Source organism: Camelus ferus, chromosome 19, assembly GCF_009834535.1.
Source record: "Camelus ferus isolate YT-003-E chromosome 19, BCGSAC_Cfer_1.0, whole genome shotgun sequence".
NCBI lineage: Eukaryota > Metazoa > Chordata > Mammalia > Artiodactyla > Camelidae > Camelus > Camelus ferus.
In genome coordinates, this window is record NC_045714.1 from 21,573,716 (window position 1) to 21,598,980 (window position 25,265).

General features: G+C 38.0%; 1 protein-coding gene and 1 long non-coding RNA gene across 5 annotated transcripts in view; one reads left to right on the plus strand and one right to left on the minus strand.

Moving 5' to 3' along the window:
* The window catches only part of LOC116657918, an 80,368-nt gene extending 70,838 nt beyond the window's left edge, over positions 1-9,530 (plus strand). For both annotated transcript variants that reach the window (XR_004313092.1, XR_004313090.1), the window contains 3 exons: positions 2,755-2,837; positions 4,116-4,242; positions 8,719-9,530. This is a non-coding gene — a long non-coding RNA (uncharacterized LOC116657918). The remainder of the gene's footprint in view (positions 1-2,754; positions 2,838-4,115; positions 4,243-8,718) is intronic.
* The window catches only part of MACROD2 (mono-ADP ribosylhydrolase 2), a 1,866,240-nt gene that overhangs the window by 52,630 nt on the left and 1,788,345 nt on the right, over positions 1-25,265 (minus strand). For all 3 annotated transcript variants that reach the window (XM_032461806.1, XM_032461805.1, XM_032461804.1), the window contains 2 exons: positions 13,508-13,582; positions 13,124-13,216 (listed from right to left, as the gene is read on the minus strand). In XM_032461806.1, coding sequence (XP_032317697.1) covers positions 13,124-13,216; positions 13,508-13,582 — 168 coding nt within the window. The remainder of the gene's footprint in view (positions 1-13,123; positions 13,217-13,507; positions 13,583-25,265) is intronic.

Genomic DNA, 25,265 nt, shown 5'->3' on the forward strand with positions numbered 1-25,265 from the left:
GCAGGCTGGACCTCAACTCAGACAGGAACCTGAGGTCTTGGCTCCTCCACCTACGTGTATGACCCGCCCCAGGGGCACTAACTCTGCACACCCTTAACTTCTGTAACTTCCAAACGGAGGAAAATGAGTATCTTCATTTTGGAAATTTCTAAAATAGAGATAACTGGCCCCCAAAGTTCTCTGATAAAGCATCAAATCATTTGGAAAATGGAATGAACCAAAGTTATGCTGCCCCCAGCACTCTGGCTAAAGACAAAACTGTTGCGTAAGGAGTTCTAGAATAAGACCACTTCTGCATGTTTTCGGGACATCAAGTTTGCTGATAGTCCTTGTACTTTGCTGTATCTTGCTGTAAAGTGAAGGTCCTGCCAGCAACTTCCTTTCCTTTTCTCTTTTTGCTCCTCACTCTGTACCAACACAACCAGTTTCATCACCCAGAATTGCCCCCCTGGCTGGGATAGTCCAGTTTCTTCGAGTCTGCTGCATTCTAGGCAGTAACAGTGCAGTTTTATTGTAATTAACTTTTCATTCTTCTGTGCAAAACCTAACATTTATGAGAAGCTTCTGCGAAAGACTGAGTTCTTATTTGTCCTACCTTCAGAAAACTTTCGCCCTGTTTATATCTTTTTTTGTAAGTCAGTTTTTACTTTAAACATTCTGTCGTATTCTGGAGACAACAATAAGTTACTTTATGAGCGTTTGGGGTCTGCTCTGCAAGCCTTTGCCAGAGTATAACAATGCTTAGAACATACTTCCCATGTTTTAAAAGGAATTTCCCCCTAAGTCACGATTGGCATGTCTACAGGTGAGGCATATACATAAAATCTTCATTAAAGACACATCTGCATGTCTATGCATCACTATTTAAAAAAAACTAATTAGTCCACTTCGGACTGAAAAAAGTCATTTTAATCAAATGTTGTCATTAGGTCCTTTTAGCTGAAAAAAGACGGTAGCGGATTCACAAAGGATGATTTCCTTTTATGCACAACTTGGTAACGGAAACTGACAGAAGAACACACTTAATCGTCCTACTACCCAACACCAGAGGCGCCGAGGCTCCCGCTCGGGGAAAATACATATCACACAGTTCAAGGAGGAGCCCCTGCCCCTCTCCCAACAACCCAGACAAATCTCTGTTCACAGGCTTAAGTGCTACTTCACACGATTTCAATAAAAATAGAGTTTAATTTGGTCTCAGAAACTTGCTTTCTCCCGGGAAAAGGGCTTGGGCTGTGGCATCAGCTGTGCCATACATGCGGCCCCTCAGAAATGGAGGGGGCTTGGCACCACTCAAAGGCAGGATGCAAATCTGCAGCGCGGTTAATTAATTTAGCCTTCATATCAATGCTCACAACTACAAAGAGGGCTTACCAGCCAGTTTCCAACCAAAGGATAAAAAATTCAATGAAAAGGCTAAGAGATTTAGCAAACAAACTGTTTGCCATTTGAGAGTAACTTAAGGGCTACCCAAAAAGCCCTCCCTGATTGAAATCCATTAAAAGGAACCAAACACTGATCCGGAGGAAGAGAGCTTAGATATGCCACCTACCCAGTAATGTCCCTACAGAGCCCAAAGCCCTGGGGCCCTCATGAATATTCTGGGAACTTAACCTGCCAAAAGAAGAAGAGATGGGGAGGACGAGAGGGGTCTTTGCTTCCAAATACTAGCAGCTCTCCCGCGGTTCTGCCTAGCCTCCCGGGATTCGCTTTCCAAGCTCTTTATTGAAATTGCTCAGGTCTTTAACTGATCTCCCGTGAGGGCTCAAAAGCCTTAAGCTAATTACATTTGGCTGAGATATGCTTGATGAGATGGGAAAAATACAAAGCTTTTGAAAGGATGAAAAAAAATCTCTAACCATCTGCTGGTGGTGTTGCTAAAAAGAACAATAGGCGGGAAGAAAAAGGGCAGCTAGCCAGAATGGAAAGGTACAGGATTTCTTTAATTATGGGGTCAATGAAGCTATTACTGCTTGGAATGTGGGGGAAGGCAGGCCAAACAGGCTTAGAGGGCTGAGCAAGACAGTGCTTAGCAAATAAATGCAGCCAAACATCAGCACCAAAAAAGGGATGCATTTTTGGAGGGACAAAGGGGAATTAGCCCAGCTTGGTTGAGCAAAGCGTTTCTAATTAGAAATCGCGGGTAGTTAGTGGAAAGGAGAGAAAGGTTCGCTCCTAAATGGGAATGAGGTTTCAGTACAATCTCCGCGCTTCTCTCCAGGGTATCTGTGGTCCTTGAAGGCAGTTTCAGATGCAGCCCTGGCGAAGCGCACGCTCTCTGATGCCATCAGCCAGACAGTTGCTTCTGTTTTTACTTGGCAATCCAGGTGAACAGCCTGAGTTGAGCTTTCAAATCAGTGCCCCAGGTGTTGATTCAATATGGCAAGCAGCTTATGTGCAGTGCTCTAAAAGCCCTGTTCAGTTTCTCCTTTTCTTCTCTTCTTAAAAAAAATATAATGAATCCCCTCAAATTCAGCTGAGAAAATGTTTGATTTTGGAAGACAAATGGACTTAAATAGGGGACTGCTAAATCAAGGTTATTTTTACTTTGTGCACAGTAACTCCTACAAGTTGAAGAGCAGTTTGTGCCCCAAATTTGAGTTTTGTTCTTTTTTTTTTTCTCAGACTGTACGAGGGAATGTCGTTTTCTCTCATTTTACATTGTCTTGATTCTGTGTCTGAAGGTGGGTAAAACTACTAAACTAATGGGGAAATAGTTTTATTTTCTTCATTGTTTCCTTTTCATCAAACCAGGAAAGAATGACCTTTCAGCAGGGAACTCATTTTTCAGACGCACCACTCAAATGTATAGTCAGGATGCTCTTGGACGGCCCCAGGTATGCTTCCCAACAAACAAACTGTCCTTTTCTGCATCTTCCTAACCTGGGCATGCAGTATCTCTTCCATCCTGCCTCTTTAGGCCTGCCGCTGTGGGAAGGATGCCCTGTGTCAGTGGCCACAAGGAGTGCATATGTGGAAAGAGAGGCTTATGGGCAGCTGATCTCAGACAAACTGGAGTTTTCAGTTGGAAACAGGTCCCCATTCTGACCATAGCTACCCTGATGCCCAGGGTCCCAGCTGCAGATCTGGGAGACCAGGATGATGCTAAAAAGGTCATCTCCTCTCACAGTGCCTGTTGTGTGTCAGCTGGTGTGGATAATGAACAAGGGCTTTCTGAGTGGTTCTCAAAATATGGTCCCTGGACCAGTAGCATCCACATTCCCTGGGAACTTGTTCAAAATGCAAACTTTTACTGCACATCACTACAGACCTACTGAATCCAAACTTGAGGTATTGAGCCCAGTGATCTATCCTTTAACAAGACATCCAGGTGATTTGGATCTACTGAGGAGTATGTTCTATGTCTGTCTGTCTTCTGTCTGTCTGTCTATCTATCATCTTTGCCATGTTTAAACACCCACCATCCAACAAGAATAAGGCAGAGAGAAAGGTATAAGGAATTTTTCAAAAAAATTATCTAAATTTGGAGGCAAAATACTAGAGTAGTGATATCATTCAAAACGTGGTCCACAGACCAGTAGTGTCACCATCACCTGGGAGCTCAACAGACGGGCAGGTCACAGGCCCACCAAGACCTACTGTATCCAGATCTCTGGGGGAAGGGTCCACAAACCTGTGTTTTAACAAACATGCTAATTCTTATGCACACCTGAGTTTGAGAGCCATTGTGCTAGGACAATATATGAGCAAGGTTTGTTGTCAGTTTGGCTTTAAACTATTAGAAACTATTGAGGTCGAGGGGATCTCTAGCCCCATTTTGTGGTATTAGTCAGGGAAAGCCCGGCGGAACATTTGTTGGACATGAATTTTATATCTCCTCCATTTCCAGAAAGTATTGGTTGGATATTTACTTTAATTATCATTCTTCCCAGACGAGAAAAAAGAAACCCATGCTCTCTCTTCCTTCCATTCCTTTTCCTTCTCTTTCTTCTTCTTCCTTTCTATCTCCTTCCCTCCTTCCTCTCTTTGTTTTCCTACTGCCTTTAATTCCTTTTCTTCTAATCTCCTGGGGATGCACAACTATTCTACCAGCACTTACTGTGGCCACAGTGATAAGATTTACCTGAATTAAATTCCACTTGTGCAACCGACAGATACTGGCATTTAAAAGGGATCGGTCATGACAATAAAAATGCTGCCTAACACAGCATAGATTCACCAGTTCTCAGCTAGAACATGGACAGATGTTGGAACCTCTCCTTTCGCTGGGGATCTGTTACGGTAAGCCTGAATTTTTCAACTTGGTTTGGAGTAACCATGTGCAAGGTTATGGTATTAGCTCCCTGTTCCTATTGTAACAAATTACTGTAGCCTGTGTCTTACCATGACACCAATTTAGTTCTTACAGTTCTGGAGGCTGCAAGTCTGAAATGGTTCTTATGGGGCTAAAATCAAGGAATCAATAGAGTTACTTTCCTTCTAGAAGAATCCAGTTCCTTACATGTTCCAGTTTTCAGAGGCTGCCTGTATTCCTTGTTTCACATGGCCTCCTCATCCATCCTCAAAGCCAGCAACACAGCATCTTCAAATCTAGGCATTTGCTGGCTCTCTCTCTCTCTCTCACACACACATTATATCTACATTTATCTTATCTATCACAATCCTATTTAATTATGTATAATCACTACATTTAATGTAAGTTTTATTTTCTGATCATATAGGTTGTCCATAATATTTTGTTAATAGGAAAAAGTAATGTAATACAGTATAAAATGACTAAAGTTTGAAAAGTGTTCCTTTCCATTGAAATTACATGTCCCTGTCTTAATATATTATGAATCGCACCCCTCTTGATCCTGAATATTATGATTTTGTAAACTATGATAAAAAATAAGAAAAATGAAGGACAGGTGAAATATATTTTGTGTATTTTTGAGAAATAAACTAAATATGATAAATGGAAAATAAACATTCTCTTTTCAAATAAGTCTTTAAGAAGAAATATCCAGTTTTTCCCTTTCATTTCTATTTCTTTGTAGTTTTTTTCTATTAGTTTCAATTAAAATCCAAGAATAATAAATTATGACATTTCTGAAAAATGAACAGATGTGCTTCTATGTCAAAAACGTAAGCTCTCACAATGAGATATCTATTGGTTAGAAACATAGCTGACTGATCTCAGCATTTCCTTTGAAGATTCACGATGAAGTAAAACAGTCACATACAATCAACCCAAAGCCCTTGCTATTGGTAAAACGCTGCTTTTCCTTTTTCTTTTTTTTTTAAATTATTGCAGCAGATGTCATAAAATAAATGTAGTGAAACATTCAAGCAGCAAGCTCCCTAATTGTTTCCATCTTGATTATAAAAACACATTGAAAGGTAAATCCTCACAGTGAAATAAATGAAAAAAATAATTAACATTCAAAGTACTCTCTATACCACCTGTTCTTTACATACTGCGCTGAAATGAAGGCATCTGAAGTATAAAGAGTAATGAAAAGAAACAGTTTCCTTCTAAAACAGAAAGAAAAGTAGCATTTAAATTCGGAATCCAGATCAGAATGGATGTACCTCGTGTGCAATCTATAGGATCTGGAAATTCCTTCATCTGATGAAATCAAGTGAACTGGTTAAGTCTAAACTCAAGCACCGCAATTATTTTATCCAATATAGATGACATAACAGTTCGTGGCTACTTGTTATTTTTTTTTAAAATCTTGTATGTAAACAGACGTTGAACCTCTGTAGTCTTTAAAAGCGGGTAATCCAACTACTATCTGATTTGAAGGTTATATGCTAAAATTTGGGTTGACATACATTTTGGTCTTTACCACAAAATGCGTAAGTGAGCATATTCACACATCCATTATTATTACAAACTCTACTCAGTTTAGAGTTTCGACCTGCATTTGTCAGTTTATGTGTGTCCTTCAGTGTTCTTCAAGTGGAAGGGTACTGATCCTAGACGGTCAAAGATAAAGGAAGGAACGGTAAGCAAGTTACATGGTAATTACTGGATAAGTCTAAATCAGTAGTGGTGGTACTAATCAGTGATAAGAATAATAATTAATAATAATAATAGTAATAATGATGATAATGCATCAGGGAAGTTAAGATAACCTTAGAATTAAAATACACCATGATAATGGCATTTGTTGGGATGAGGTAAATGAAATTTAAGCATGCTATGTTTTCTTTTGTCATGGTCCCAATTAATATTAAAATTTGGTAAGCCTTAGTGATACCTGAGCATCAGGAAAGGAGGAGAGTCAGGAAGGAAAGCCCCGTGGTCCTGCTGACTGTCTGCAGAGACTTTCCAGGACAGCCTGCAGACCCCTGAGTTGAGGAGACAGAGCTGATTGACCTGGAAGGGTTGGCAAGGCAGAGACCTGGAGATGATCTGATTCTATAAGGGGGTTGCTCCTCTGACTTCCTAGACTAGACTACTTTACACAGCCATAGGAGTAAAAGTTACCTGGTAGAAAGATTACAATAATGAAAATGAGACTTGGTCACAGCAGTGCAAATGCATTCTGTTTGGCAGAAAAGAAAGAATATATTTTATTGCCTTATATGATGCTAACCAATCTTTCAAGTTTCAGTATTCCTGAGTTGTGGGTAAGTTGTGTACACGTATGATGCATTCGGTATTCCTGATTGTAGGTGTAACATGGAGATACACATATACCCATGGAAATATGTGTATATATTATTTTCTTTTGAACCAGTTTTACTTCTTACTGGTCCCTTCCTTAATTAAGGATTTAAATAAAATCTTTTACATGTATTCAACGTGTATTTGTATGAGAGTCATGACTTTATATTTCTGAAAATGACAACTTGGAGTATTATTTAGTACCTTGGAGGAGAGGGCAGATATAATGGCCATCAGCTGTTAACAATTAGACTCACTGTCTTTAGAGGAGGCTAATTTTCTGGAATATTTAGGGATAGCACATGCAAAGTAATATTATGTTTACGTACAAATAAAAATTACTCTTTTCATTAGTTGTGATAAGAAGGTACTTCGTGGAGAGTTGCAGAACTCTAGCCGAGAGGAATAAGAAGTTCAAAACCTGGAGATAGAATTCCACTTATGGGAGAGATCTGTTTTATCTTTGCAAATTACTTTGATAAACCACAGGACCATATGCCTCCTGGCAAGACCAGGCAACAGAGGCTTGATCCAAAGTGAAACTGTAAATCAAATTGCAGAGTTAAGGAGAGGAGGAAATAGAAAAAGACAAAGGGGACCCAGGAACAATGCTGGATGCTAGAGAATTATTAGAAGAGATGGTCTCTGAAAATTCCCCAGACAGGGATAGACTAACAATTTCAAATTTTGGGTCTCCACACATCCTTAAGTTTGTGGTCCTTCCTCCCTAACATGTAAAATGAAGGATCAGGACATTTTTTTCTACATTTTAAAAGACACAACGATCACAGCAAGCTGGGGGTTTGGCCACATTCATGAGGCCTGATATACACTTTCTTACTGAGAGGCTACATACAAGGTTTGTAGGTGATCAATCCAAATTTGCACACATACGCACGCGAAACACATTGTGGGAACCAAAGTTCTTACTGTAGCCGTGAATCTACTTTTCAGTCTTCTATGTTTTTTAACTTTAAAAGTATAGGTCAGTTACACTTTTATCTGAGGAAGAAACATGATGAAAATTAGTACTCTAAAAATAAATTTTAAAAAATATTAAATGTGAATATAAACATTGTATCTTCCTACCTTATACAGTGTAACTTGAATGAACTGATTCTGTATGAATCTATTGCATACACGGAGATGTGCAGAAGATTTAAATAATCTAGCTTAAAACTTTATGATTTTTACATTCAGTGTATTGAACCGATACAAGGAATTTCATGAAACACTTAAAAATATTCATAAAACCAGAACAGGCACCAGCATTATTAATTTATCTTATATCCCCAAATGAAATTTTGGTTGACAAGTTCTAGCTACAAAGTATTATTAGGAAAAAAGGCCAGTAAGAGAAGAAATCATTTGAAAATGAAGTTGCCCTAAAAAACTAACTTCTAGTGCTGCCAGCGTGAAAAATGCAGCTTTACCAAAGTTGACTTCACTGGGGAAGGTAAGGTACAAAGACTTTCTGAAAATATAAACTTCCAGTAAATTAATTATTCAAGATGAAAGTTCATATATTTCACATGAATCAAATAATGCCTATAAATCAAGGATACTTCAGTAAAAAAAAAAAAAATATATATATATATATATATATGCCATGATTCTTGGTGGCAAAACACACAGACTGGAGTTCGAAAGCCTGAGTGTCATGGGTGTCGTGTGTTTGTGTGTTGCTGCATTGCTGGTGTGGAGGCTAATTTTTAAGTTGAGGGGAAAGGGCTCTGTCAGCGATGTAAGAGTTTCATTAATAATGGAAAACATCAAGGGCTGTGTAGCGGTGCTTTGTAGAGAAAATAAATCCCTAACGGCTTTGATTGGTAGGAGCAGAGGAGAAAGCAGTTCACTGTGCGTTCACTGAAGGATGAAACAGTGGCCAGAGAAGAGAGGAAGTTTCTCATAAGGACTAAGAAAGATGGTGGTGGAAATCCAGCCTGGTTCTGAGCAGAGTTTGTGTGTAAACCTACTTTGAGTGTAAGGGCACTTTTACCCCATTTAAACTATCTTCAGGGAATAATTAGGTGTCCAATTACTGGTTAAGCCCTGAAATAGAATATGATTAATTTGTCTGATCTCTTTGTCTGGTCTAGATCACCTCGGCATTTTTATCAACAGAATACGATGAATAAAACTGAGTAAACCCTAGGACTGCAGCTTTCTCAGTACATTGGTGACCACTGGCTCCCATGTCATCACTCCTTGTTTCATCAAGAATGTGGTTTTTCAGAGCTGGCCTTCTCAGAAAATTTATAAAATTGGAGAACCTCATCGCTGCATCATTGGGTTCATATCTCTCACTTAGATCCCCAGAAACTGGGATTCACAGAAAGCCAGGAACCACATGGCCAGAGTCTGAGGCCATAGCTCTCTGCACACCTGGTCACGTGGTCCTGCTCGTCAGAGGCCAAACCATGAGCCAAAGGACATGATGATTAGCACTCGCTGCTGGTTAACACTTCACTGTCTACTTGCATGCCTGTCAATATCTATGTTTTTCCAAGAACTTAGAACACAATATACCTTAAATCTCCATCAACATTTTGATCAACTGGAGGTAAAAGATACGGGAGTGCTCTTCCATATTACACTTGTTGATGGATACAAGAAAAAGAGTTGGGATGCACGCATTCTAGGTAACACTTGGAAAGTCCAGTGTATTCCTAATAAAACATAATTTAAATTTATGTGACATAATAATGGTACTATGCTGATATAGTTAAGATTTTAGATCAAATATTTTAAAATTCAACTAGAAATAAAAATCTTCAGGAAACGACAAATTGGGAGTGAGATTTGTAGATACTAAGTGCTATGCATGAAACAGATACACAACAAGGTCCTACTGCACAGCACAGGGAACTGTATTCAATACCTTGTAGTGACCTACAATGGAAAAGAATAGGAAAACAAATACACGTATATGAAACATTATGCTGTACACCAGAAACAGACATGACATTGTAGGCAGACTAAACTTCAATAAAAATGAATAAATAAAAAGAAAAAAAAAGTTAAAAAGACAAAAATGAACTTATTTACAAAACAGAAAGAGACTCACAGACATAGAAAACAAACCCATGGTTACCAGGGGGGAAAGGGGATGGGAAGGGATAAAATGAGAGTTCGAGATTTGCAGGTACTAAATACTATATATAAAATAGATGAACAACAATTTTCTTCTGTACGGCACAGGGAACTATATTCAATACCTTTTGGTGACCTATAATGAAAAACAATATGAAAACAAATACATGTATGTATATGTATGACTGAAACACTATGCTGTACCCCAGAAATTGACACAACATTGTAAACTGATTATACTTCAATTTTTAAAAAAAGAATTAAAAATCTTCAGGAAAAAAAACACTTTAATTTTATGCTAAAACACAAGATCCTTTTCAGAGGAGCTCTCCTATAAGATTACTTTCCTATTTGGTTATTAACATAAATGATACAATTTTACTGGATTTCATATGTGCTGTAGGCCCTGCTGGGAAAGCATAAAACTGGAGTCATTTAGGAAGAGGCAGTGTGGCTATGTGAGAAAATCTGCCATATGTGATACCTCACTTTGTGCCTGTTGAAATTTTTGTACTTCAGGTCTCCTAGGGACATGTCCATTGTGCTATTGTGTAATTTTATCAGCATGAACTTCTGCTGAATATTTTCTCTTCTTTTCAAAACCCGTATTTTGGCAGCGCTAACTTCAAAACTTAACGTTGCAACATCTGTGCCCATACACCTGGGAGCCATCGAAGATGTAGCTTGAAGAGTATCTACATTTTTCAATCTTACAGGATGTTGTGAAATAAAGAAAAGGGTTATCCATTTTTCCTGGAATTTTTTGAAGGTGACCACTGCCTGTCTCCTTAGAAAGATTCTCAAAATAAAAGAGAACCAGTATTTCTAAGTCTGTAAGAATATCCATACAATTGGCACAGAATACTCATTGGATTTTGTTTGCAGATGCGTAGTTCTTAATGAACATATTCAGCTTTCCATTAAGAGACACTGTGCATATCCACAAAACCTGGAGCTATAGTCTCAAAATGTCCTCAAACAACTCTTTACTAACTATATGACACAAAAGAAAACAAAGGAACATCCTACTACTTTGAATGTATTTACTACTTCTAGTCCGTGGATGTACCAATAAATCTTAAAAAATAGAAATTATGCTTGAATTGGCATTTCTCAAACAGAAGACTGAGATCTTGACCAAAAAAAAAAAAAAAAAAGACTTTCTGAACACAGAGAGATGTCTCCCACCTCACCTTTCATTAACTGTTCTATCTTTATGGAAAAAAATGTACTTACTGAAATTGCCTGCAGGAGATGGTACTGAAATTGGAATGGGCAGAACAATTTGTTGTTGAAGGGTAATATAGATGATGTAAAATTTTTATGGATTCAAAGTTGTGAGGAATGGGTTTGAGGAACTCCACATGTGGATTCTTTTGACTTTGTCATCAGTTTATCAAATTGTGATTAAAAATGCGGTGTGCTTTCTGTGTGTTAGGTATTGTTGGAATTGCTTTCCATGCTTTACTCATTGAATTTTCATCAGAACCATTTTTGACGGGTCCTTTTGTCATCACCACCTTACAGATGAGGAAACTGAGGCACTGAAAGGTTAAATCATCTGCCCCAGGTCACCCAGTCTGTCAGTGGGGAGCAGGGCTACTGCAGAGCACCTCAAATCTGTGCTGCTCCCTTTTCCTTTGGTTACTTTTCTTATATGTAACAGAATGGCTTTAAACTCTTACTTGGAAGCAAAGAATAAGATGATAAAGGTGACTGATTTTAAGTTATTTCAAACTGAGACAGAAACACTCAAGGCAGAGTCAAGTTAATCATCCATGGTAAAGAAGGGAAAACTCTGTTAATTCAAGCCACAGGCATGATTATTCTCTTACAGTGAAAAGTCAAATTTTAACAAAGAAATCTAACTTCAAAGTTGCTGTTAGCAAGTAACAGAATTTGATCTCACTTCTTTCTCACCTGCCATCCCACCACCTGCAGAAGAGGACTGCCATCTCTACAAGGGAGAATTAACCCTTCAGTAATTAGAGGGGTGCTGTGTGCTGGAGAAGCCAGTGATGTCAGTGTGTGCTGAACATGAGCCTTCTCCCTTGTGGGTCTAGTTAAAATGCGGACAGCGTACCCGTTGTTTGATGCTCCTCTTTTGCACATCTTGAGGCACAATATACAAAGTAAATAATTTCTGCTATAGTGAAATTCAGCAGGCAGACGCAGCATGGTGTAGTTTACATTTCACAAGTAACTACTGGAGGGAGCAAGGCCATGTAGCTGTATTTGAAGTAAGGGTTGTATCAATTTTCTACTATCATCCTCAGACTTAAAGTTCTCCAAGTATACCATTTACTTGACTTGTCAGAAACATGGTGTCATGACTCTGAACTAGGGTTTGCAATTAGAGAAAAGGTCGTGAGAGACATAGACATAGAAAAACATTGTGGTTTTAATGCAGTGGAAATTTAAAAAAAAGATGTCAAAATCACTAACATGACTTAGTAATTAAACTGTGTCATGCTGCTGCCAAAAAGAGTTCATAACTTGGAAGCTGTACTTACCATTGACCTGTTTTTACAATTGAGATCATGCCTGCTTCTTCATTTGGAAACAAAATTGATCACTGTGTTCTATAAACAAGGCTTGTCAAGTTATTACCCTGTAACTACTTTTCAAAAATACATTTATTTAAGAACAGTATGATTTATGACATGGTGTAACAGACATTATTTCCTTTTTCATTTCACATTTTAGCTTCCTTTAAGAGATTGCTTTATATTGGAAAATGAAACTCTTTAAGTTCTTTCATAAATAATAAATTTCTTTGATCATTTTTTAAAGATTTTTAAAAATGTTTATCTTTATTCCAATATATTGACTTCTTGCTCCAATTGCTGCTTTAAAATTTACTAAATGTTCATTCCTCGTATGTCCTCTGAAGTCATTATAATACTCACTTTTGTTAACAGCATTCAATATTATTGTATCCTCATATTAGTGGACAAAGTCCATAATACAGAAGGTTCATAAATGTGCAAATTTCACATAAATTTCTTCCTTAATCACTACTGTATGAAGGATGACAGAATAAAATCAATGCAAAATGGTTAATCTATTTGTCTGAAATCTATTTTCAGATTATCTAAGACTTTTATCCATCTAGTCCATAATTTCTATTTCTTAGAGGATTTCTCAAAACTATAATTTTAAAAAATTGAATCTAAATGAATAATAAAAACATCCTCATAACTCTTTGGAAGGATGAAAAACTGTTATAAGTATCTTCTTTGCTACTTCTAGATTCTAGTCTACTTTCAAAAGACGGTTTAGGATTAAAGAAATACTCATTTCCCCTCTTTACAGACCACAATGGCATGTGCATAACTCTGACGGTGGAATTCTAGGCAGGAATCCAAAGACACTCTCACTCTTGATGGATTAATTTAAGAGCAGTCCTACCTTTTTCACCTTCTTTTTCTTCTTGGTCATCTGTTAGTGGAATCACTTGTGGTTGCTCCACAATCGTGGTGTCTTCTTGGTTTGATGAAAACTCTAAATAGAATGAGACAGAAGGATACTCAGGCATGTTGTAGTGGAATCATTGAGAAAACTCAGTGACTAAAGTATAGACAGTTAAAGGTTTTTTTTCCCCTCCGAGTTTCAACAGGCACTCAAAGCAGAACATTATTACCACTCACTAGAAATCACTGCCTAAGGCACACACACACACACACACCACTCACACACACTCACGCACACCACTCATACACATCAGTGTATAGAGAAGTCATGGTTCACAGTTTCACCTCATTCTCGAATAACAAAGTATTTTGATTTTAATACCTTCTGTTTCCATATGTGAGCTCTGGGACTCTGCTTCAATTTTTATTTCATTCTTCGTTGAATCATTCTCTTGTCCTGTTAAGAACAGTGATTGAAAAATAATAGAAATGTGATCTGCATGACCATATCTTTATCCCTGGTTTGAAAAGGCAAGAATTTCAGAAACTATGCTTTGATCATGCCTGGAATTGTAAAGAACAGTTTTGAACCAAAGTGGAAGGTGACAATATCATTTTGCAAATAATCATATTTATATCAATTATTTTATGAGAACTATCCAGACAATGAAGGGTAAAACCCTTTTCTTTGAACTGATTGCTATAATCAGTATTTAGCTTACAATACATTGAACATCAATGGATATAATCTGGAAGTTTTGAAATTGTAAATAATTTCTGGGCTGCACGTGTTAATTACATGAAATTTTCCTTTAATATATAGATATTTCCCATATTGAGGATTCCTGTAAAATTAAAACACTACTTGTATTTTCACTTTTCCATCAACAGAGCTTAAAAAAAATAACTTGAGTAATGTGAGCACACCGAGTTTGGCTCACCTGGCAACCGTTCTTGTAAAACACCTACTAAATACAGCAAAGGTCCAGAGAGAATTCAGACAACTCCTGATTACTCTGAGGCTGATTATCTAGCAATGGTTTTCCTTCCACACACACTCTCCCTGTCCCCATCCCTGATCCCTGGCCTCTACCCCTCCCCTCCCCTCCCCTGTGGAGTTTAGAACATTTAAATGCTCACTAAGAGAGGAAATTGAAACCTGCCCATTTTGAATCATTTTAATAAAAGACTTTATGCTAAGGATATTTAACTATTAAATTAAACAAAACAAAACAAAAAGCAAGTCCAGAGCTAGAGCTGGTTATAGGCACAAAGGGAAGGCAGAAGCGCCTGGGTTCTTTGCCTGGGTCCTTCCCTGTAGGAGATACACTATTTTTCCTACTTGTCTCTACTTCTGGCTGTGACCATGTGACATAGTGGCTCCTGGGGGGCAAGTGTATGTTCTGAGCCCACTGACACCAGGCCCATTCATGTCACTTGGTTAGAAAATGGCACAGCAACAGACATGAAGTGTGTTGTGTCTGAGAAGAAGCTTCAGATCCCCTGGGTGTTTCCTCCAGCCTCTTGCTCCTAAAAGAGTGTGTTCCTTCAGCCTAGATCCTGGAAAGAAAACATGTGGAGCAGAGCCAAGCAGAGACATGACAAACCTTTATTACTTTAAGTCAGTGGGACATTTAGAGCTATTTGTTACTGCAGCAAAGCTGACTTATACAATCTCTCATCTCTACAGAGTCCTCTATAATCCAACTATTCTTTTTTGTTTGTTTGTTCTCTTTTTTTTCTTTTTTTGGAGGGGGAGGTAATTAGGTTTGTTTGTTTGTTTGTTTGTTTATTTATTTATTTATTTATTATTTTTAATGGAGGTACTGGGGATTAAACTCAGGACCTCATGCATGCTAAGCACACACTCTAACACTGAGCTATGCCCTCCTCCCAATTCAACTATTCCTAAGCCACACACTGTACTATTTTCCCTTGGTTCATCCTCTGCTAGAGTGACCAAGCCAAAAAAGAAAGGTATTTTTTCTTATTGACATCTATTCCCCTTGAACTTAATTTTAATCAAAAGGATCTGATAAAATAAATATAATTAAGGCATATTTATATATATGATCTTTGAAGCTAAAAATCTCAAGCTATGTTTAATGCCTTTCTCTCATCACTCCTAAAATTCAGTGAAATGCCAAGATTTGATGATTCTGAGAAAGGCTTCTCTTTTCCCACTGTCCAGTGCCCTTCCCCTTTCCTCATTCAGGGATGTATTCTCTCTCTCTTAGTTTTATCATTTTCTTCTTCTCTAATCTACCTTGTGAGTTACTAATAGTAATATCTTTTAAAATATGTATTTGATCAAGACCTTTTCCCTGCTGATAACCTCACTCATCCCCATTTCTCCTCACTGCTATTCAAAGTATGGACCATGGACAAGTAACATTGGAATGGCCCAAGAGCTTTTCAAAAATACAAGATTTCAGGCCTCATCTAGACCTACAGAATCAGTGTCTACATTCTAACAAAATCTCTAGGTGGTCGCTATGTACATTAAAGCCTGGGAACCACTAGCCCCGGGACAAAGTATATTTGCAAATTATCGATTCCATAGAAATAGCTAGTCTATGCCTAGACACTTCATATACATTTTCTCTAATCATCTTACTATCCTTGCAAAGTCGCTCTTATGATATCCATTTTTATTTTAAAAATCATAACTAGGTTTATCTGACTACAAATACCTTTGTCCTTTTTGTTTTGCCTGGAAATGTCTTTATTTTGCCTTTTAATTTTTTAAATTGAAGTATACCTTGCATATAATAGAACTCTCATGTCGCAAATATACAGCTTGATGACTTTTGAAATATATACACATGTATTTCTTTGCATGATCACCGTCCAGATCAAGAACATTTCTAGCACCAGTGGCTCTCTCTGTTGGTCCTTGTGGATACCCCAACAATAGTTAAAAGGTAAAAGTTTAGTCTGTTTTTGAAATTCATATAAACAGAATATACAGTATATACTTTTTTGTATCTTACTTTTTAATACTTGTTTTCTGTAAGATTAATCCTAGTTGCTGTGTGTATCAATTGTCCATTCTTTTCCTCTGATGCATACTATTCCACTGTATGAATTTGGGGCTATTATGAATAACTCTGCTAAAAACATTCTTGTACACGTCTTGCGGTGAACATATATACTCATATCACTTGGGTGTAAACTCAGGAGTAAAATTAAGTAACAGGCAACACAGACGTTTGGCTTTACTAGATCCCGAAAAACTGTCCTAAAAAGTTTGTTCCCTTTTATAATCTTACCAAAAATGTCTGAGAATTCCATTTGTGCCCTTTATTCTTTATTTTTAAAACTTTTTTGGAAGGGAGGTAATTAGGTTATTTATTTATGTATTTATTTTAATGGAGATTCCAGAGATTAAACTCAGGACCCTGTTTGTGCTAAGCATATGCTCTACCACTGAGCTATACCCTCCCCCTGCGCCCTTTATTCTTGAGACTGTGTCATGATACTACTGGTCACAAAAGTCTTTAATATGAAGGAGAAAGCCATGCAACATCTTTCCCCCAAAACGCATTTCCACTCTTTTCACCTCCGGGTACCATACAGAGTGAATGCATCTCTGCATATTGAGTCCCTTTGCCCATTTACCTATCTATTATTCTCCTCATCCCACTGTAATAGGGCTATACCTGTGTGTGCTTCCCTTAGGTTATGAGAACTGTGAAGACAGAAACTCTGTTTTGTTCATATTTCCCTTCCTGGAACCTCTTAATAAGGAGTGATCAATAAATGTCTGTTTAATTGGGCCTCTATTCAGTACCATTACAGGACTCATCAGTGTCTGTAAACAGTAGTGAGGCTCTTATCTCTTACTTCCTATTGTACCTCTAGCCACAAAGCGCTAAGGCTACTTAGAGCTTCGTATACTATATTTACTGCAAAGAATCTTGGAAGGAGAACTGAATGTTTTAGACAAATATCAATGTCTTTGAGCTTCAATTTCATTTTCTTTAGGAAAAAAGGCCAAAAAGAAACTAGAAACCACCTCAGGTTCCCTCTGTCCTTGGCGTTCTATGAGGATATGTCTCCCGGTAACGCTTCTGATCACTGTTGACATTTGTTTACGGGGAGGATGATGTTGAGGGCACCGTCACTGTTTTTGAGTAAACCTCATTCTCTTTCACTGTTGATACGGGGAACTGACCATCACACCTCCTCCCAGTCATCGCTGGGACCTTAAGTCATTATTTGCGGCCTGGCTTTGTCTGTACAAGGACGGGAAAGAACAGAGCATTGGGAGAGTAAAAGCAGCCACTACTCCAGTGTGTCTCCAGTCCCAGGGCTCCACTGGGTGCATTCTCAGAGAAAGTCCATGAGGAACAGGAAGACCACAATCCCACAGGCACCGCTGAGACGGGACCGTGGAGGTGGCAGCCTAGACTGTGATGAATACTAGGGATTTTCTCTGCTAGTAAAGTCTGGCACCTCACTTGGAGGATAAGAGGCCACTGCAAAGCTTTTTGGGAATATTTCTCCCCGCGGCCTTTTTCACTTGCCTCACTCCTGATGTCTCTTCACCTGTGTGTTTTACATATACTGGCAATCTTTTCTTGAAACAAAAATATATACGTTTTCTTCTTTCTAATGTTTCTGAAATTAAGTTAGTGAAAAATGGGGAAATATATGAGGTGCTTAGCCTTGAAATCCATGAACAATCATACTTAGCCGTGCCTGAGCCAAGCCAGGATGCTGGCAGGTTATACAGAGGGGGTGTGTGTGAGCTCCCTGCCTGGCACCCAGGCCTGCTGTGCGTTAACAATGACTCAGGGGCTCCAGCCACTCAGACATTCCACATTCCATCTTGCTTTCTTGACCCCATGGGGACAAGCTTTATGTTTGCTTCTCCTGATACAGCCGGGTGAATTCCACCCACTGTCCTTTGCCCTAATCCCTCCTGGCAGAGGAAACAAAAGAACATAAAGGGCCCCACTATTTATATATATATATTTTATACAGTGAACTCAATCACCCATACTAATGGGAGGGGACTATTAGAACTGATAATCCCAAAACCCATTCACTTTTCTTTAGAAATAGGTCACGTGATTGTTTCCTGGCGCCCTGGTAATTAAGTTTGGCTCAAGCTAATGCCTTAATTAATTTGCATAAAAATTGGTCTGGGGACATCAGTCTGGAATTCAACATTTCTCGAGGAGGATAAACCTAAACTCACTTTGTAAATGGACTGTTTTTGAATAATCACAACAACAATACAGTTTTATTGTTTGTAGAGTGTTCGGTGGTCAGATCTTCCTAAGAGTGGACATTTTTCCTTTGATGCTTCTCTTAAAGATGATGGAAACTATGTCCTTTTGTTAAACTTGAAACTTAATTGCTGCTGTTTTTCAAAATTTTGCTTCTACTATGGCTAAAATACCCCAGATTAAGAGTAAATTTAAATTTAGATTAGTGTGAATTTGATTGTCTTCTAAATTATCCTTAATTTTCTCCTAGGGCCAATAAAATTTACTTTCCTAACATAAATTATTTCTAAAATTATAACTTTGTTACAAAAAAAGGCAGTTTTCATGTAGAAACACAAATATATTCAAGTTTTGAGAATTATGAATAATTTTACAACTAAGGGATTGCCACCATTAATACTGTAAGCCGCTGTCATTCTCTTATGCATGTGTATACACATATGTGTGTACAGATATGTATACAAATATATGTGTGTGTCTTAACATAAAATATATACACATATACATATATGTACATTGACATTAGAAATATGTCAATGTGTCCTGTTATTGAAATGAATTTACCCTTTGATTCTTGCTTCTTTAGTTTACATTTTCATAAGCATCTCACACTGTCATTAGAGTTTCTTCAGAACTTTTATTTTTAAGATACATTATATTCCATGTTATGGACAAATTTTTGGATATTTTCTTTTTGCTTTTTTGTCTTTGCCATCAAACACAGTCTTGTAATGAATGCTTTTGTGAATACAAATCTCTATGCTTTTGGCAGATGTTACTTTAAGATAAATTCTTAAAGCGTAATTTTTGAATCAAAGTGTAAACATTTTGCCTTTAATTACATTTTGTCAAATAGCTGATGAGGAGGTTATGCCCTTTAATTTCTCACCAGTGGGCGGTGAGCATGTTTGGTTGCCCTGTCCATACCGGCTCTGTGTATTTTCGGTCCCAGTTAAACATCTGACATTCAAAAGGAGAAGACACTGAACTCATGCTTTATTTGCATTTCTTTAAGTAATGAAGAAATAGGTCATCTGTTCATATTTATAATGACTGTGTTTCCTCTTTTGTGAATTATAATTGTGTCCTTTGCCCATTTTCCTCTTGGGTTATTTTTTTATTATTAAATTATGAGGTATTTATTTTTGTAATGAAAAATTAATTCTCAGTCATTTAGGTGGAGAATACTTTTCTTAGTGGTTTTTCTTTAGAATTTGATTATATGCTTTATTGATCAGGTCAAAATTTATCTACTCAGATTGAGCCACTTTTCTGTTTTGTGACATATATGGACAAACGCACACACATGGTGCAGATGTGTATGTGTGTGCATTTTATCACATACATGCACACAGTCAGATGTCTGTATATACAGTCACAGTTCAAAAAGCAATACTCATTTCAAAATTATACACACACACACACACACACACACACACCAATTTGTCCTAGTATTTTTATAGTTTCATTTTGCTCCTTTTGGAATTTAAGTTGGTATGAAGAATGAGATTGGGATTCAGCTTATTTTTCCAAATGACCAACTAGTTGTCTTAATGCCATTTATTGAGTCATCTGTCTTTGATATGTCACCCTGAATATGTACTGAGATCCCAGATCACCTCGGGTCTATTTCCAGACACTTTATGCTGTTTTATTGATCAGCCGGTCCATTCCTCCAGTAGGACTACACTGTTAATCTCATGTTTCAAAGAGTCCATGTCATTTTCAGTCTGTTTGTTCTGTAACTGACTGATATTATTGTATCTATGAATTCCCCATTGCATTTCCAATTGGATTTTCTTCGTATTGTATATTTCCACATCATCTGGCACTTCATGGGTTTTTATAACCCATCATTGTTATATTTAATCAGGGATTTAGATTTTTATTGATATAAAATGATCAACTCTTTCTCACTGGAGACTTTTTGCTAGAATTCTAACTGGATAGATTCTAAAGTAGTTTTTCCATGTTTTCTTTTGATCCTCACTTCCCTAATATACTTTTCTTTTCTAACTCTGTGTTTTTAAAGCTTTATTTTATTGAAATTAATTCAATGATTGGTTTTTACACTTAGTAAAGTAACCTAATTACATTTATTGCCCTAATTATTTGCCTGTGTTTCTGTCATCTTATCTGATATATTGTGTTTCTGTTATATTGCTACTTGTTTATTATTTTTATTTGCATTAACTGAATTTTTCTCATGTTTGGTATGTTCTTCAGAGGAAATTTAAAAAGTAAAATGTCTTCCTTTAATTCTATTTGTAATTATCATAAAATTTTTCAAAGTTATTCTCAAAACAAACATAACTATTGGAACCCATAGCCCAGTAGGATTTTTAGTTTTTGGTTACCTTTATTGAAGCCAGCATTGTATGCAACCCTCCTATCTTTGTTTTATAAACTCTACCATTGATACTATTTCTTTACTCTCTGCCTCATTTCCTTCCTTATTTCCTCCCTTTCCTTCTTCCTCTTTGAACTATCCTATCAAAATGCAACATACGCACAGCAAAGTGCACGAACAATATGCAGAGCTCCAAAAGCAAACAACCAAAAGCAGGTAGAGAAACTGTATTCTTATTAGAACCAACTAGCCCAGAAGCCTGGCTCACAGCCTGATCAGTATCTCTTCTCCAGCCACCAAAGTTTAATCAACAACCTGACTTTCAGAGCAATCACTACCTACAGTCTCTTTATCATTTTACCACTTAAGCACATCTTTCGTTGTTCTTCCTGCTTTTTGAAGTTGATGCAAATGAAATTGTACACTATATTCTTTTGAACCTTCTTTGAAAGTTTAACATAATGTTTGTGAGGTTCATCCATGTTTTTGTCTGTAATTGCAGTTGGTAATTCTGGATGGGACTTCTGCTTCATCCTTCTATTTTTCTCTGTATATACCTTGTCTTTTTCATATGATTGCTTTTAAGATTTTTCTCTTTATCACTGGTGTTGAGCAAGTTGATGATGGTTTTTGCTTAAGTATAATTTTCTTTGTTCCTTGTGCTTTGGGGTCACAGAACTGGTACATGTGAGTTCACAGTTTTCATCAGATTTCTGAAAGGTTTCAGCCATTATTACTTCCAATATTTTTTCTGTCTCCCCCTCCCATGCCTGTATTCAGAGGTTCCAGTTCATGTACATTATACTTGGAATTACTCTTGAGGTTGTTCCATAGCGCACTGATGCTCTTTTCATTTTCTTCAGGCATTTATTCTGTGTTTGAGTTTGGATAGTTTCTATAGCTACATCTTCAGCTTCACTAATCTTTTCTTCTGCACTGTCTAATCTGCCACTGTTCCCAACGAGCATAACTTTCATTTAAGACATTCTTGATTTTCATCTCTCAGAATTCAACTTGAGTCTTTTTATATCTTCCATATCTCTAATGAACACAGGCAATCCTTTTGGCTTCCGCAAGATGTGCAATGCAATGACAATAATTTTTAACATGGCCTGATGTAGTGAAGTATCCAATAAAATTCTTGAAGAAGGGTGTTCAAAGAGCTTCTGGGTTGGAGGACTTATGAAGGTGCGGGGAGGGGGCCCAGGGAGGGCATGGAAGCTCTGAGACCCTTTCCCCACACGTTGCCCTGTGCATTCTCTTCCATCTGGCTTCTCCTGAGTTATATGCATAGATTTTTAATCGAAGGATAGTCAGTTGCCATGTGTCAGTTACCATGTCTTAATTTCTGGTGTGCAGTGTAATATTTCAGTCATATATCCCATATTATATTATACTCCCATCTGTGCCATTTCTGGATGAATTCCTATTAATTGATTTCTCTTTTCCTATAGGTCATACCTTTTAAAAAAAATCTTGTCAAGAATTGGGAAGGGCATGAGATTTTACCTTACTTGCAAATTAACATGTTAGCTAGCCACAATTCCATGAATACTTACTGGAGACTTTCCTGGGTCAGAGATGAGGAACAATTCACTACCCAGAGCAATAGCAGAAGCCAGAGTACTTGTGCCTGACCCTTGAGCCCCAGTTCCAGGGTAACCAGGTGGTTCCTGCACACTCAGTGGGTTGTACTACAGGGGAGGGATTTTGAGCTTAAGAGAATTTGAATCATTTATAGTGGACAGTGAGCATATGTTTGATCTGGAGGGGGTACTATTCCTATCTTCCAAGGATATATGCAAGCCTGCTCTTTGCTCCAGAGGGAGACAGTTTCTCTGTCTTCTGAGAATGTGCACAATACAGACATACCCCATTTTACAGCACTTTGTTTTATTGTGCTTCACAGATACTACATTTAAAAATTGGGGATTTGCGACAACCTTGCGTTGAACAAGTCTATTGGCACTGCTTTTCAAATAGCATTTGCTCACTTCACGCCTCTGTGTCACATTTTGGTAATTCTCACAGTATTTCAGAACTTTTATTTATTGCTAAATTTGTTATGGTGACTGTGATTAGTGACCTTTGATGTTACTACTGAAATTGTTTAGGGGCACCATGAACCATGCTTATTTAAGACAGCAAAATTAGTTGATAAATTCTGCAGGTGTTTCAACTGCTCCATAGACCACTGTTCCCCATCTCTCTCTCCCTCCTCTTGGGCCTCCCTGTTCCCTGATACACAGCTATATTGAAAGTAGGCCAATTAATAACCCTACAATGGCCTCTGAATGTTCAAGTAAAAGGAAGAGTCACACATCTCTCACTTTAAATCAAAAGCTAAAAATGATCAAGCTGAGTGAGGAAGGCATGCCCAAAGCCAAGCCAGGCTGAGAGGTAGGCCCCTCACACCAAGCAGTTCGCCAAGTAGTGAAGGCAAAGGGAAACTTCTTGAAGGAAATTAAATACGCTTCTTCAGTAAACACACGAATGACAAGTAAATGAAACGGGTTTCTTGCTGATATGGAGAAAGTTTGAGTGGTCTGGAGAGAAGGTCAGACCAGCCACCACATTCCGTTAAGCCAAAGCCTCATCCAGAGCCAGGCCCTAACTCTTCAATTCCATGAAGGTCGAGAGAGGTGAGGAAGTTCATGAGGTTTAAGGAAAGAATCCATCTCCAAAACATAGAAGTGCAGGTGGGACAGCAGGTGCTCCAGAAGACGGAGCTGAGATGGTTGATGAAGGGGCTACGCAAACTGGATTTTGAATGTAGATGAGACAGCCTTCTGTTGGAAGAAGATGCCATCTAGGACTGTCACAGCTAGACAGGGTAAGTCAATGCCTGACTCCAGAGAGAGCAGCTTCAATGCTGACTCTCTTGTTGGGGGCTAATGCAGATGGCGACTTCAGGTTGAAGCCAGTGCTCATTCACCACTCTACAAATCTAGAGCCCTTAAGAATTATGCTCCATCTACTCTGCTTGTTCTCTGTAAATGGAAAAACAAAGCCTGGGTGACAGCCCATCTGTTTACAACATGCTTTACTGAATATTTTAAACCCCCTTTTGAGACTTACTGCCCAGAAAAAGAGATTCCATTCAAAGTATTACTGCTCACTGACAGTGCATCTGGTCACCCAGGAGCTCTGATGGAGATGGACAAGGAGGTGTGTGCTGTTTCCATGCTGCTAGCACAGCATCCAATCTGCAGCCCCTGGGCCACGAAGTCATTTCAACTTTCAAGTATTATTATTCAAGAAATACATTTCATAAGGCTATAGCTGCTGTACATAGTGATTCCACTGATGGACCTGCACAAAACAAATTGAAAACCTCTGGAAAGGATTAAACGTTCTAGATGCCATTAAGAACATTAGTGATTTGGGGGTGGGAAAGGATAAATTGGGAGTTTGAGATTTGCAGATACTCACTACTATATATAAAATAGATAAAAAAAACCAAGTTCATGCCATATAGCACAGGGATCTATATTCAATATCTTGTAGTAACTTATGGTGAAAAAGAATATGAAAAATGAATATATGTATATTCATGTATGACTGAAGCATTGTGCTGTACACCAGAAATTGACACAACATTTTAAACTGACTATACTTCAATAAAAATATATATACACACACAAAAAAAGAACATTAGTGATTCATGGAAAGAGGTCAAAATATCAACACTAACAGGAGTCTGGAAGAAGTTGATTCACGGATGACTCTGAGGAGTTGAAGATCTCAGTGGAGGAAGTCACTGCAGATGTGGTAGAAACAGCAAGAGAACTCGAATCAGACGTGGATGGAGCCTGAAGATGGGGCTGGATTTCTGCAGCCTCAGGATGAAGCCTTCACAGATGAGGAGAGCAAAGAAAGTGGTTCCTTGAGATGGAATCTAATTCCAGTGAAGATGCTGCGAAGATTGTTGAAATGACCACAAAGGGTTTAGGATACTGTATGAACTTGGTTGATACAGCAGCAGCAAGCTTTAAAAGATGTTCTATGGGTAAAATGCTGTCAAACAGCACTGCCTGCTACAGAGAAATCATTCATGAAAGGAAGAGTCAGTTGATGCAGCAGACTTCACTGCTGTCTTATTTTAAGAAGTAAGCCACCCCAGCCTTCAGCAACCACCACCTTGATCGGTCAGCAGCCATCAACGTTGAGCAAGACCCTTCACCAGCAAAAAGATTACAACTCGATAAAGGCTCAGATGATGGCATTTTTTAGCACTAAGATATTTTTAAAATTACGGTATGTGCATTTTTTTAGACATAATGCTATTCCACACTTAATAGACTACAGTATAGTGTAAACGTAACTTTTATATGCATTGGGAAACCAAAAAGTTCATGTGACTTGCTTTATTGCGATATTTGCTTTATTGCAGTGGTCTGGAGCAGAACCCACAGTATCTCCAAGGTGTGGCTGTACAAACATCCTTGAAAAGATGGGCCAGCACAAAGGCAGTTGGGGCCTCTGCTCATAAAACACGCAGAAACACGAGAGCTGCATGGAGATTTGTCTTCCAGTGCTTCCTTTGATGCCTG